This window comes from Sander vitreus, chromosome 12, assembly GCF_031162955.1.
Source record: "Sander vitreus isolate 19-12246 chromosome 12, sanVit1, whole genome shotgun sequence".
NCBI lineage: Eukaryota > Metazoa > Chordata > Actinopteri > Perciformes > Percidae > Sander > Sander vitreus.
The window spans coordinates 2,253,268-2,267,764 of NC_135866.1; the positions used below are offsets into that span (position 1 = coordinate 2,253,268).

Sequence of the window (14,497 nt, forward strand, 5' to 3'; positions counted from 1 at the left end):
GTGAATTGTAATCCCCTGTATTTGCCTACTAGATCTAACTGCTATTGCTAGTTCAATAGCTATATTAACAGAAGTGGTGATAGAGGTGAACCTTGGGGGCAACCTCATGTAATACTGAAGGGCTCAGACATTCATTCAGTACCTCAGCCACAGGGTTGGGATGTAATATTTTGATCCAGTTACGAAATGTAGTTAAAACCAAACTGAGCTATAATATAAGTCCAGTCAACGCTATCGAAGGCCTTCTCTGTGTCAAGCGAGAGAAGAGCCGTGTCTTTTTCTTCTTTTTGGCAGAACAGTACATTAAGAACACGCCTTACATTATGGAATCTTTGCCTTCCCTATACAAATCCATTTTGGTCACCCCGCACAATACTTGGAAGCACAACCTCTAGCCTTTTAAAATAAAAGCCTCCTCACCGTGCTTGTTGATGAGCAGGGCCAGGTACTCTCTGTAGTGGGAGCTGACGTAGAGCAGCAGAGCCGGACTCTGGTTGGTCCTGAAGCTCAGCGAGATGTTCTCTCCTCTCAGCGTCATGTCGGAGTAGATGGAGGACGGCAGAGAGCTGCTGTTCCCGCTGAACTTGTATGGATTCTCCTTGAAGGTGTAGCTGACGGACGTCTCTGACTTAAAGCTGGCCGACACCTCTGCGGGAAGATGTATGTGGACTTTAAGCTGTGACTTTTGTTGATATACACCTTGCAGGGTTTTTCTCACTCAGAATCAGCCTTTGTGAGTCGACTACGCACGGCAGTAAGCATGGTCGGACCTCGTACAGTAAAGGCATTGAGTCTGTGTTACCTTATTTGACAGAAATCAATGCATTTTCCTGTTATTTCTGACAATTTGATAATTTGTGCTGGTGATTTTCCTTTGGAGCTGGTTAAAACCTCTTTGGGGGGGGCACCACAAATTCCTCTATGCAGTAAAAACCCTGCCTTGGTGTTGTGACAATCAAACTTAAGATAAGCCTGTATCAATTGAAACGATGTAATATCTTCACTCCAGATGTGAATCAAACCAACAATCCCCGGTTAAGGAGACCAGTGCCTTATCCTTAAGGCCACTGTGGCTGGGCCATGACCATTATGTCATCCTGATTAGCAACTCCTAACCTCTCGCTCAGAAAACCAGTATCAACCTTGGGTGCATCTCATGTGCCTTATTTAATAGCTCCTCGCTCCACCTGCCGTCTCAAAGCCCTTATTCCTGCCCCGAGGACCGAGGAGCGAGCATCAAGGAGGGATCATCGAGGAGCTATAGGCGAAGATACAGAGAGCAGCCTTCCTGGAAGCCGTGCAGCTGAAAGGGTTGCTAAGTCCGCCCCAACAGCTGACAAATTCACGTGACGCTTCAGAGGAAAGGATGTCTCATCCCTCTACAACACATTTCCAGGTTGCCTCTCTCCTCCCATGAAGTGAGGCAGGTGGAGGAGTCGGGTCTCCTGGAGGGACGTGATAGACATGGATGTATCTCTACCATGTACAATGCAAATCAAAGTTTCAAAAGACGAATGTTAGTTTGAAACTTGACATAATGGTCATGTTACCGTAATGCATACGCTCTGCCTTGTACAACAGTTTTGCACCTTTATTGATGTATTCCACATATGTGTCCAATTCACTTCATCCTGTAACCAGGATGGCTGAGTGGTTAAGGTGTTGGACTTAAGAGCCAATGGGGAAAAAGACCTTGTGGGTTTGAACCACACTCCTGGGAGTCTGACTTGTCCATTGTAAAATGGGTCAAGGAAAGATACATTGTGTACCCTTGTAGGTAATCTGACGTCACTGCTTTGAGAGCTACCTGTTGCTCCTTGAAAATGTGTATTTTTTTTTTATACAGCACTTAAGAAATCAGTAACTAGTGTGTCAGGTAACAATGATTGATTTTTGGCATTTAGAGGTACATGCTAACCTCATCAGGATGGCCGAGTGTTTAAGGCGTTGCACTCAAGATGCAGTGGACAGTCGTCCTCGTGGGTTCAAATCCCACTCCTGGTATAAGTTCAACATTGTGAAAAATTATAGAAGTGACATGAAAATACAACAGCAGCTTTCAAAAGGCAACTATTAGTTACTGTAATACATACACTCTGCATATGTAGATTCCATCATCATACATTTCAAAGAATGGTTTATAAAGATCAACTGAGCACCCAGTGACCAGTTCAGTTTGGTGTATATGGCCAATCAGCAAGTTAGTACCAGCCAATGACAGCACATTAGTTTGGGACTTGGCACAATGGAGGTGGAAAAAACATTACGCCTGAGTGACACAAAGATGTAGATAGACTACAGTGTGCAGATATGAGCTTGTATATCATGAGTTGGTATATTAAACTTTTGTCACTTCCTTTTACATTAGATGAGTGCTACATCAGAGGAAGTAGCATAGCAACAACAGTGTTTCAAGAAAATCAGAAAATGAACCAAAAAAGTGGCAAAGTTCAGTACAATTCTTTCATGGTATTTGAATTCAGACCAGCACACAAATAAATCTGTGTTTTGATACAGAAGATTTATTGGACTAAATATACATTCATCAGGTGGACTAACTTCACCAGCAACAGGAAAACTTTACTTATGTGTGTCTTCATATGTGTGTGTGTGTGTACCTGTATGGCAGAAGACTCCGGTGTATGCTGACAGGCCACAGTCACAGTGGAAGCCGTTGGTTCTCTCCACACAGCGGCCCTGGTTCTGGCAGAGCAAGCCATAGCTGCTGCAGTGACCCGGGCAGCCGGCTCGAACCCCGGGTGTGATCTTGGCCCTCTCCTCCAGGTCCAGGGTGACGCCGTTCAGCTGCAGGGAGCGAATACATCCCCGAAATCCCTTCTGCCTGGACGCTGTGCCTCCTGAAAACATTTAAACAGTGCATGACACCAGCATTACACTTTATTTTACATTCAGCTGATCAATCAAAACCAGTGCTCCCACAATGTTTTGGTCACCAGGATGGCTGAGTGGTTGAGGGGTGGACTAAAGCCCTCATGGGTTCAAACACCACTCCTGGTAGTATGACTTTAACAAGGATCATTACAAGATCTGCACAATAAAAGGTAGCTCATGGAGGTTTTGAATCGGTAATCTGACATGACTGCAATGAAAAGTGTATTTTTTATGCAGCTCTTACTGGAGAAATCAGTAGCTAGTGTCTCAGGTAACGTTTTCTTTTTGCCATCCTGGGGGCTGTTTCACAAAAGCAGAATTAAAAAAATCCAGGATAATTTAGGCTGGCACCTAAATCATGGTTGCAGCTGTCGCCGTGGTCCTGCTAGGCGCCCTGCTACGCCGTGCTATGCCCTGCTACGCCGTGTAGTGCCCTGCTACGCCCTGCTTTGCCCTGCTATGTCCTGCTACGCCGTGCTACGTCACGCTATGCTCTGCTTCACCCTGATACGCCCTGCAGTGCCCTGCTACGCCATGAACTACTACAACAACTACTATTTCTAGTCATAGTTCCATTATCTTTATTGTGACTATTATTGCCACTGTTCATCGTACCCCCAACCGGCACCGTCAGACAACCGCCCACCAAGAGCCTGGGTCTGTCTTTTCTCTCTAAAAGGAAGTTTTCCTCACCACACAGGTTTTTGCCTGAATGGGAGTTTTTCCTTGCCACTGTTGCACTAAATGCTTGCTCTTGTGGGAATTACTGGAATTGTTGGGTCTTTGTAAATGATAGAGTGTGGTCTAGACCTACTCTATCTGTAAAGTGTCTCGAGATAACTCTTGTTATGATTTGATACTATAAATAAATTGAATTCAATTCAATTCAATTGAATTAATCATTTGCACAAATAGACTACTGCAATGAGACTAGAAAGATTATTAATCATTAATTGCGACTCACCGGCTACCAGTGTCATATGCCAAAAAGTGGTCATCTGGCAAAAACTGATTACTGTCTAGCCTACATGTGAATACAATTGTACACAGACACATGTTAGATGAACAGTGGAACCCTTTCAAAATAAAATACTGGCCCCTATCTTCTACTGGGACGCACTGGTAACTAGCACTCAGGACAGTCCATTCTCCAAACAACTTTCCAACCTCTTCTATTGAAACACGACTACTTTCTTATTCATCAAGCAGATTTATGTCTAAAAAAAACCAGGCTGCTAGTTATCTTCAGGGTTGGTTTTTCTTTTCAGCGCTGAGCTCACTGAAACATTAATGCGAGCTGAAGACCCGTCCTTTGATGGCCTAACAAATTTGTCTCTGTTCCGAAGAGGCAAACACACTTCAACAGTCAGCGAGCTAAGAGAATACAAATTAGAACATGTCATTTAAAAATGCAAACAGCAAAGATACAAAGCCCCGGTCGTGTTACCATCATTCGTGGAACACTGGGTAGTGACACTGTTCGGTTATCTGCGGGAGTTATCTGCTTGATGCGTTCCCTCCCTCATCTTAAACATCTGCCAGTCAGTCACACATACACCATCCGCCCTTTCACTCCTCAGACGTGTGCCAAATAAACATCATTAAAAACAGGTGGTGGCAGCCCCCATGCAACACCCACCATGAGTGTTGGGTAAACACCACAACACCATCAAAAGTCATCAAATCACAGTGTGTTGGATGTGTGTATAAGTGAAAGTGTGACAATGATTGTGTATGTTATGTACCTATACTTACAGTGCAGTAGCTGGGGTACAGTAAGGAGAAATTTACAAGTTTGTGTGTGTGTGTGTGTGTGTGTGTGTGTGTGTGTGCATATGTGTGTGTACTCACTTGACTTCATGCATGAGCGCCTGCGTGTATGTGGCTTTGAGCAATGGGGAAAACAGTTCATTGTGCAATGAGCAAACGTTAAAATATTCATGAGTGGCCTCCTCAGTGGGGTGCAGCAGGTTGAGTCAGGTTGAGCTCATTTGAACGGCAGAGTGAACGAAACTGTGAGAGGAGGCTACAGAGAGTGGCGGTTTGTTGAGGTCAGTGGTTTGAAACCTTCGCAGCAGTGACGCAAATGTTGAGAAAACTTAAAGGTTTCCTTGAAATGCTTAAAAAAAACCTTGGATATGTCTGGTAGAGCAAATTTAATTAATAGCCTCGGGAAACTCAGATTGGTAGATAGTCTAGCTAGCTGTCTGGATTTACCCTGCAGAGATCTGAGGAGCAGTTAACCATAGTCCTCACGAATCCACCGGGTTTAGAATGCCAACAGAAAGAAAGCAAGAAGGTGACCCGGAAATGAAACGGCGTCGATATAGACTCTGTGACGTCACCCATAGGTTTGTAAAGAGCCTAAATGAAGCTTAAAGTGCTCCTGGTGGTTCCGGCTGACGCTATCTTGGCAATGCCTGATTTCGGCTAATCTAAAAATGGGAAAATAGGTGGAGCCTACAGTCGATGCCCGTATCCTGTGATGACAGCCACCTGTCACTCAAAGAGACACACCCTTAATTATGCACAACTTTAAGACTTAATATAAATTAAACAGTTGAGTTATCAAATTCTGCTGTAAAGGTGAATACATTTTTCCGAGCATCATAAACATCCCAAAATGTCACATTTTTGTATTTGAATTTGCAAAGCAAGGTCCAATAAAAACTGAAAAAGTCTTGAAAAGCTGTAAAATGCAGGGAGCCAGCAGGAAGTCAGCCGGCTCAGCAAGTGAAAGATCCTCATAAGCATGCTCTATGGACCCAAAAATGCAGAAGCCTGAAAAACATTTTTGGTGTATTTGGCACACATGTACAGCACTTTATATATTGCCCTTTTGCAACTTTATCAGCTTTTTATAATTATCTCAACAACTGCCAAAATATATTCATCAAACTTCTAACAACAATATGAACAGCAGTTTTCATACAGCAATATAACAGTAACGATGACTGTCACATGAATAATTATAAAAATAATGGTCACAACTTTAAATAATAGTGCTTAACTGAACAGCAATATGCACCTGTTGTATTTTAATGCAGGCTGATAACAATAAGGTTAACCCACTGCTGAGTGAACAGAAAAGGCTCCAGGATTAATAAATAAACTTAATTATTTCCTGGATTTTATATCACCTCCGTCCCTGTAAATGAATGTAGAAATGCAGGAAATGGGATTCGAATCAAAAATATTTTTCTGGCAGAGGACCCCCAGACCCCCTACTTTGGCTAAGAAGTGTGATACCCCTGTAATTGGCACACACCTTCTGGTCCCACTTTTTAAAAAGGGGAACCACCACCCCGGTCTGCCACTCCTTAGGCACCGTCCCAGACTTCTACGCAATGTTGAAGAGGCGCGTCAACCAAGACAACCCCAGAGCTTTAAGCATTTCTGGACGGATCTCATCAATTCCTGGGTCTTTACCACTGTGGAGTTGTTTAACTACCTCAGCAACCTCCACCAGGGAAATTGACGACAATCCCCCATCATCCTCCAGCTCTGCCTCTACCATAGAGGGCGTATTAGTCAGATTTAGGAGTTCCTCAAAGTGCTCCTTCCACCACCCTATTACCTCCTCCGTTGAGGTCAACAGCGTCCCATCCTTACTGTACACAGCTTGGATGGTTCCCTGCTTCCCCCTCCTGAGGTGGCGAACGGTTTTCCAGAAGCCCCTTGGTGCCGACCGAAAGTCCTTCTCCATGTCTTCTCCGAACTTCTACGTAGCGCCGCTCAGCCGGGGGCTTGTAAGTATCCCCACACCCGCCCGGCGCCTCACACCCTGGGCAACTCCGGAGAAGAAAAGAGTCCAACATACTGTCTCAGCTAACGGTTAGCCAAATTAGCTGTTAGCTAAACTAACGTAGCTTCCTTTCTTCAGTGTTGCGCGGTGGTTAATGGGATGAGTAGTTCCTTCGCTCGATAATGAAACTATGTACACAGTCTTGTACCTTTGACTTTTTTTGGGATTTTCTGTTTGTTTTTTCAGTTGAAATTATATGTTGTATGCTTATGAGTCACGTCGTAGCTGGTTAGCCTAAGGCATGGTCTAAAACTCTTTATGTACGGGTTTTACCAGACGTCAATGGGAGAAATGAATGGGAAATTTACTTCCGGAACCCAAGGTCTCTCGGAGGAGGGGCGGGACTGTTGAGCTCTATCCAGACCAAGTGATGCTGGTCAATGAATGATTGACGATGGAGAGGTTGTGATATAAACATTAGCATTATACAGTAGACCTTCAGCTGATGACCTAGAATGATCATCACTTTGTATTAGTGATTGCTACCAGGATGGCCGAGTGGTTAAGGCGTTGGACTTAAGATCCAATGGGTGTAAGCCCTCGTGGGTTCGAACCCCACTCCTGGTAGAATGACTTTAACAAGGATCACATGCACAACTGCACTGTAAAAAAATAACTGTGAATTTGAGATTCTGAATTCAGAACCTGGTCCTTGTTTGGTAAGCAGAGTGTTTATGCAGCTCTTTATGGAGAAATCATTAACTAGTGTGTCAGGTAACTTTGCCATTTAGAGACATGTTGACATCACCAGGATGGCTGTGTGGTTAAGGCATTGCACTCAAGATGCAATGGATGTTTGTCCTTGTGGGTTCAAATCCCACTACTGGTATGGAGGTTGATAGCTTCCCCAGAAGTTATAATGTATGAAGTTCTAATACTGAGTTCAGACAACTATACACCCAGTGACAGTTCTGCTTTGTGTAGATGGCCAATCAGCTCATTAGTTTGGGACTTGGCACTAGTTGGGTGGGGAAAAAAATCATGACACCTGATTGTCACAAAGATGTAAAAACATGCAGGGATGATGTTCTTTTGTCCCGTGTATTGGGATTTTCATTCATTGCAATTGCTGAAAGTATTGCGATTGGATAGTATTGAGTATACACTTCTAGAGACAATATATAATGAGACATTTCTAAAAACTGATTACTAGTGTGTCAGGTAACAACGTTTTTCTTTTGCCATTTAGAAACATGTCAACATCACCAGGATGGCCGAGTGGTTAAGGCGTTGCACTCAAGATGCAATGGACAGTTGTCCTCGTGGGTTCAAATCCCACTCCTGGTATATTTTAGATTGCTTACTCATAAGTTACAAATAATAATGTATGAAGTTCTAATACTTAGTTCAGACTGACAACGGTGCACCCAGTGATAGTTCTGCTTGGTGTAGATGGCCAATCAGTACATTAGTTTGGGACTTGGCCCAAAAAGAATGGACATGTCATTCAGTCTGACGTTTATTTCATTTGTAAAGAAGAACATAACATGGATTTTCTGCATTTCCTGCTTCCGGCCTGTTTTGCTGGAAACAGATATGATGTAGTCACCGTCGGAGGTACAGTATAAACAGAAAATATTTAGGTGAATCATTGGCTAAAAAATAAAAAATAAATTCTAGGGAAAAGAATCGATTTTGAAAATCGTTGCAAAAATAAATCACGATACATCCAATTTTCTATTTTTATCCCCACCCCTAATAAATACATACTGTAACCTCTCAATCAATCTTCACGCAAGATCATGTTGAGCATCAAGTTGGTGCCTGGGAGCCAATCAGCATGAATCCAGACCAAAGGAATGACCCAGCAGTGGGAGTGGGAGGCTGGTCAATGAATGATTGAGGATGGAGAGGTTGTGATATAAACATTAACATTACACATTAGACCTTCAGCTGATGACGTAGAATCATAGGATGGATCATGGAGTTTTCCAATTCCAAACCTGCTCCTTGTGCGGTAATCTGACATGACTACTACTGCAATGAGAGCACTTACTTCTCCTTGAAAAGGAGTATTTATTATGCAGCTCTTTACGGAGAACTCAGTAACTAGTGTGTCATCTAACAACCTTTTTCTTTTGCCATTTAGAAACACGTAAACATTACTAGGATACCCGAGTGGTTAAGGTGTTGCACTCAAGATGCAATGGACAGATAGATAGAAGTGACACAAAAAACAACAGCAGGTTTCACAAGACAAATATTAGTTACTGTATTACCTACACTCTGCTTATGTGGATTGCTTGCTCCTAAGTTACAAATAATAATGTATGAAGTTCTAATACTTAGTTCAGACTGACAAATGAGCACCCAGTGACAGTTCTGCTTGGTGTAGATGGCCAATCAGTACATTAGATTGGGACTTGGCAGTAATTGCGTGGGAAAAAAATAACCCCTTACCAACACAAAGGTGTTTATAGATCACAGTGTGCAGAGATGAACTAAGCTTATATATTTAAATACTAGGGCCCGATTCCATTCTTTCACGATACATGGGTGCCAATTTGATGTGTATTGCGATTGGATAGTATTGTGTATACACTTCTAGAGACAATATATCATGAGACATTTCTAAAAACAAATTGTTTTCTAAAAAAGAATGCACATCACATGTCAAGTCAGTCAGTTGATTCCCTCCCCCCCTCCCCACACTCCTACAAAATACATACTGTAACTTCTGAATCAATCTTCATGCAAGATGAAGATGCCTGGGAGGCAATCAGTATGAATCCAGACCAAAGGAATGACCCAGCAGTGGGAGTGTGATGCTGGTCAATGAATGATTGACGATGGAGAGGTTGTGATATAAACATTAGCATTATACAGTAGACCTTCAGCTGATGACGTAGAATCATCTCTACCACTTTGTATTAGTGATCGCTACCAGGATGGCCGAGTGGTTAAGGCGTTGGACTTAAGATCCAATAGGCATAAGCCCTCGTGGGTTCAAACCCCACTCCTGGTAGAATGACTTTAACAAGCATCACATGCACAACTGCACTGTAAAAAATAACTGTGAACTTGAGATTCAGAACCTGGTTATTATGCAGCTCTTTATGGAGAAATCATTAACTAGTGTGTCAGGTAACTTTGCCATTTAGAGACATGTTAACATCACCAGGGTGGCTGTGTGGTTAAGGCATTGCACTCAAGATGCAATGGATGTTTGTCCTTGTGGGTTCAAATCCAGCTCCTGGTATTGAGTTTGATAGCTTCCCCAGAAGTTATAGTGTATGAAGTTCTAATACTTAGTTCAGACTGACAACTGCGCACCCAGTGACAGTTCTGCTTTGTGTAGATGACCAATCAGCACATTAGTTTGAGACTTGGCAGAAATTGAGTGGGAAAAAAAAATATTGACACAAAGATGTAAAAAGACTACAGCAGGCAGGGATGATGTGCTTTTGTCCCGATTCGATGTGGATTGGGATTTTCATTCATTGCAATTGCGGAAAGTATTGCGATTGGATAGTATTGAGTATACACTTCTAGAGACAATATATAATGAGACATTTCTAAAAACTGATTGTTTTCTAAAAAGAATGGACATCACATGTCAGCCAGTCTGACTTTTATTTCATTTGTAAAGAAGAACATAACATGGATTTTCTGCAACTATAGACAGACAACTATACACCCCGTGACAGTTCTGCTTTGTGTAGATGACCAATCAGCACATTAGTTTGAGACTTGGCACTTGGGTAGGGACAAAAAATAATGATGCATGATTGACACTTTGTGTGTTTTTGTTGTAAATTTAATAGTTAGTGTTTAATAAATCATTGTTAAATGTAGTACAGAGTCTGTAGTCTATCGCACAAACACTCGAGGAATGCTGCAAACATTTTACAACCAGTACGTATTACCTGGGAGAACATATGCATGTCACAAACGGCAATTCCACAACTGTACAACAGCATGAAAGACGACATACTAAAGGAGATCAAAGACATATTGTGGATATTGTCTTCCAGTTCCAGTGTTAAATATTCTTTAGAAATAAAAGTGTATTGATCTTTGAAAAGGTGTACCTGCATTATTATGCCATTATCATTATATTAGATGAAAATGGTCTCAGAATGACAATATTATCGTTTATCGCAATAATTTCTGGGACAATTTTATTGTCCAGCAAAATTTGTTATCGTGACAGGCCTACTCTTAACATCACCAGGATGGCCGAGTGGTTAAGGCGTTGCATTCAAAATGCAATGGACAGTTGTCCTCGTGGGTTCAAATCCCACTCCTGGTATGAACTAGACTGCTTTCTGATAAGTTACGAATAATACTGTGTGTCCAATAATTTGTTCAGAGGGACAACTGTGCACCCAGTGACAGCTCTGCTTGGTCTAGATGGCCAATCAAATCAGCACATTAGTTTGGCAGTAATTGGGTGGGAAAAAATAACCCCCTACCAACACAAAGATGTTTATGGACTGCAGAGATGAACTAAGCTTGTATACTTAAATACTAGTGCCCGATTCCATTCTTTCGCGATACATGGGTGCCAATTCGATGTGTATTGCGATTGGATAGTATTGTGTATACACTTCTAGAGACAATATATCATGAGACATTTCTAAAAACGAGTTGTTTTCTAAAAAAGAATGCACATCACATGTCAAGTCAGTCGATTCCCCCACACCCCTACTAAATACATACTGTAACTTCTCAATCAATCTTCATGCAAGATGAAGGTGCCCGGGAGCCAATCAGTATGAATAGAGCTCAACAGTCCCGCCCATAGCGGGTTCCGTAAGTAGATATACAATGCAATTTCTCCATTGATAAATTGGAGTATAAGCCATAAAATCGTAACCATCGACGGTAGACTTAAAACCAGCTACGACATGACTCAGCGATTGTATATGCTCATACAGATGCCAAAAGTTCATGGGGCACCAACCTTGTTTTGAGATAAATGTCTTTTATTCGCAATGTCTTGGATAAGTACTCCACTACCCAAAATCCTGAACAATCCCACAATCCAACAGTGATGCCTCTGATTGGTGGAACTCATGCTGGTGAGGAGGGGGAGCTGCCTGCACGAACCATCATGTGCATGCCCAAAATGATAATCCTGTTTTACGAGGATTGACAACACAGCACGAAACACGATCGGTTCCACGCTTCTGCTGTTAGCCTCCACCCGGAAGCTAACGTTAGTTTAGCTAACAGCTAATTCAGCTAACTGCTAGCTGACAGCTTGTTTCAGTCTAAAATAACGTTAACTCAAACTTAACACTGGGTAAAGCAGGCTACAGCTGACGTAACAGCTGTTCTATATTTTAACGGTTATTTTCAGGTTTAATTTTGAGGGTCTTTTAAAGTTATTACATACTGTCTCAGCTAGCGGTTAGCCGAATTAGCTGTTAGCTAAACTAACGTAGCTTCCTTTCTTCAGTGTTGCGCGGTGGTTAATGGGATGAGTAGTTCCTTCGCTCGATAATGAAACTATGTACACAGTCTTGTACCTTTGACTTTTTTTGGATTTTCTGTTTGTTTTTTCCGTAGAAATTATATGTTGTATGCTTATGAGTCACGTCGTAGCTGGTTAGCCTAAGGCATGGTCTAAAACTCTTTATGTACGGATTTTTCCAGACGTCAATGGGAGAAATGAATGGGAAATTTACTTCCGGAACCCAAGGTCTTTCGGAGGAGGGGCGGGACTGTTGAGCTCTTTCCAGACCAAAGGAATGACCCAGCAGTGGGAGTGTGATGCTGGTCAATGAATGATTGACGATGGAGAGGTTGTGATATAAACATTAGCATTATACAGTAGACCTTCAGCTGATGACGTAGAATCATCTCTACATGTTTGCATACATGCTTGCTACCAGGATGGCCGAGTGGTTAAGGCGTCGGACTTAAGATCCAATGAGCATAAGCTCTCGTGGGTTCGAACCCCACTCCTGGTAGAATGACTTTAACAATGATCACACGTACAACTGTACAGTGAAAAATACCTCATGGAGTTCCTGGATTCAAATGCCACTACTGGTATTAAGTATGATTGTTTCCCCAACAATGTATTAAGTTCTAATACTGAGTTCAGACAACTGTTTGCCCAGTGACAGTTCTGCTTTGTGTAGACTTGGCACTAATTGGGTGGGGACAAAAAATAATGACACCCGATTGACACAAAGATGTAAAAAGACTACAGCAGGTAGGGGTGATGTGCTTTTGTCCCGATTCGATGTGGATTGGGATTTTTATTCATTGCAATTGCTAAAAGTATTGCGATTCGATGAGTATACACTTCTAGAGACAATATATCATGAGACATTTCTAAAAACGAATTGTTTTCTAAAAAGAATGGACATCACGTCAGCCAGTCTGACTTTTATTTCATTTGTAAAGAAGAACATAACATGGATTTTCTGCATTTCCTGCTTCCGGCCTGTTTTGCTGGAAACAGATATGATGTAGTCACCGTCGGAGGTACGGTATAAACAGAACATATTTAGGTGAATCATTGTCTAAAAAATTAAAAAATAAATTCTAGGGAAAAGAATAGATTTTGAAAATTGTCGCAAAAAAAATCACGATACATACAATTTTCAATTTTTATCCCCACCCCTAATAAATACATACTGTAACCTCTCAATCAATCTTCACGCAAGATCATGTTGAGCATCAAGTTGGTGCCTGGGAGCCAATCAGTATGAATCCAGACCAAAGGAATGACCCAGCAGTGGGAGTGGGAGGCTGGTCAATGAATGATTGAGGATAGAGAGGTTGTGATATAAACATTAACATTACACATTAGACCTTCAGCTGGAGGGAGAGAAGATAGACGGAGGAAAGTACTATTATTTCGAGAAAAACGTTGTACTAGTTGCTTAGTTTTTTGTTTCTTTTTAACCCCCCGGTAGCCTTTAGTCAGTGGCGGTTTCTCTAGGAGGCCAAAGGAAGCCTGGCCTCCCCATAAAAATATAAAACATAATTTAAAATATAAAATACATTTTATTTTTAAATAAAATTGAAAAAAAATAATTTTACGATAAATGTTATAATTTAAAATATATTTGTATATTTTAAATATACAAAATATATTTGTATATTTTAAATTATACAATACAAAATATACAAATATATTTGTATATTTTAAATTATGTTTTATATTTTTAACCGTAGGCTGCACAGAAAACCCGGGCTGGACTACAGTGCTTTCCGCACTTCACATACACTTAATCATACTCTCCAATCATTTGCAAAGCCGCTCACTGTCCCCCCTCAACTGCAATACCCCCACACCCCACCGACCACACGCACTGCTAACCGGGACAACCTCAGATCTCTCCAGCCTGCCCTCATCCCACCACCCTCTCACCATGCCAACTTTGCCCTCCTCAACACCCGATCGCTCAACAGTAAAGCCCCTGCCCTCCATGAACTAATCCTCGACAACACTCTGGACTTCCTCCTGCTCACCGAAACCTGGCAAGAACCCAACAACTTCTTCTCCCTCAACCAAACATCCCCCCCTGGCTACAACTACATCTGCAAACCCCGCCCCTCCCGCCGTGGAGGTGGCCTCGCTGTTATCTTCAATCAGAACTTTCGGATCACAGAACTCACCACTCATAAAATCATCTCTCACAGTCCACTATGAAACCTACAAATTCCACCTCACTGCCTACAAAGATGCCCTCATTGCTGCTAAATCTGCCTACCTCTCCACCATCCTCAGCAACCCCTGTCAAAACCCCAGAACCCTCTTCTCCACAATGAACAACCTCATCAAGCCTCAGACCAACACCCTCCCTACCTCTACTCTGGATCTCTGCAACTCATTCC

At 42.1% G+C, this 14,497-nt stretch overlaps 1 protein-coding gene and 6 non-coding genes across 7 annotated transcripts in view; 6 read left to right on the forward strand and 1 right to left on the reverse strand.

Moving 5' to 3' along the window:
• The window catches only part of LOC144527007 (contactin-associated protein-like 4), a 293,082-nt gene that overhangs the window by 19,160 nt on the left and 259,425 nt on the right, over positions 1–14,497 (reverse strand). The window contains exons 20-21 of the mRNA XM_078264821.1: positions 2,619–2,858; positions 421–648 (exon numbers count right to left, since the gene is read on the reverse strand). Of these exons, the coding sequence (XP_078120947.1) occupies positions 421–648; positions 2,619–2,858 (468 nt within the window). The remainder of the gene's footprint in view (positions 1–420; positions 649–2,618; positions 2,859–14,497) is intronic.
• Positions 1,922–2,004, forward strand: trnal-caa (transfer RNA leucine (anticodon CAA)). The gene has a single exon. It is a non-coding gene; the product is annotated as a tRNA-Leu (tRNA).
• On the forward strand, positions 7,182–7,264 carry trnal-uaa (transfer RNA leucine (anticodon UAA)). The gene has a single exon. It is a non-coding gene; the product is annotated as a tRNA-Leu (tRNA).
• Positions 7,902–7,984, forward strand: trnal-caa (transfer RNA leucine (anticodon CAA)). The gene has a single exon. It is a non-coding gene; the product is annotated as a tRNA-Leu (tRNA).
• trnal-uaa (transfer RNA leucine (anticodon UAA)) lies at positions 9,580–9,662 on the forward strand. The gene has a single exon. It is a non-coding gene; the product is annotated as a tRNA-Leu (tRNA).
• trnal-caa (transfer RNA leucine (anticodon CAA)) lies at positions 10,867–10,949 on the forward strand. Its single transcript has one exon. It is a non-coding gene; the product is annotated as a tRNA-Leu (tRNA).
• On the forward strand, positions 12,533–12,615 carry trnal-uaa (transfer RNA leucine (anticodon UAA)). The gene has a single exon. It is a non-coding gene; the product is annotated as a tRNA-Leu (tRNA).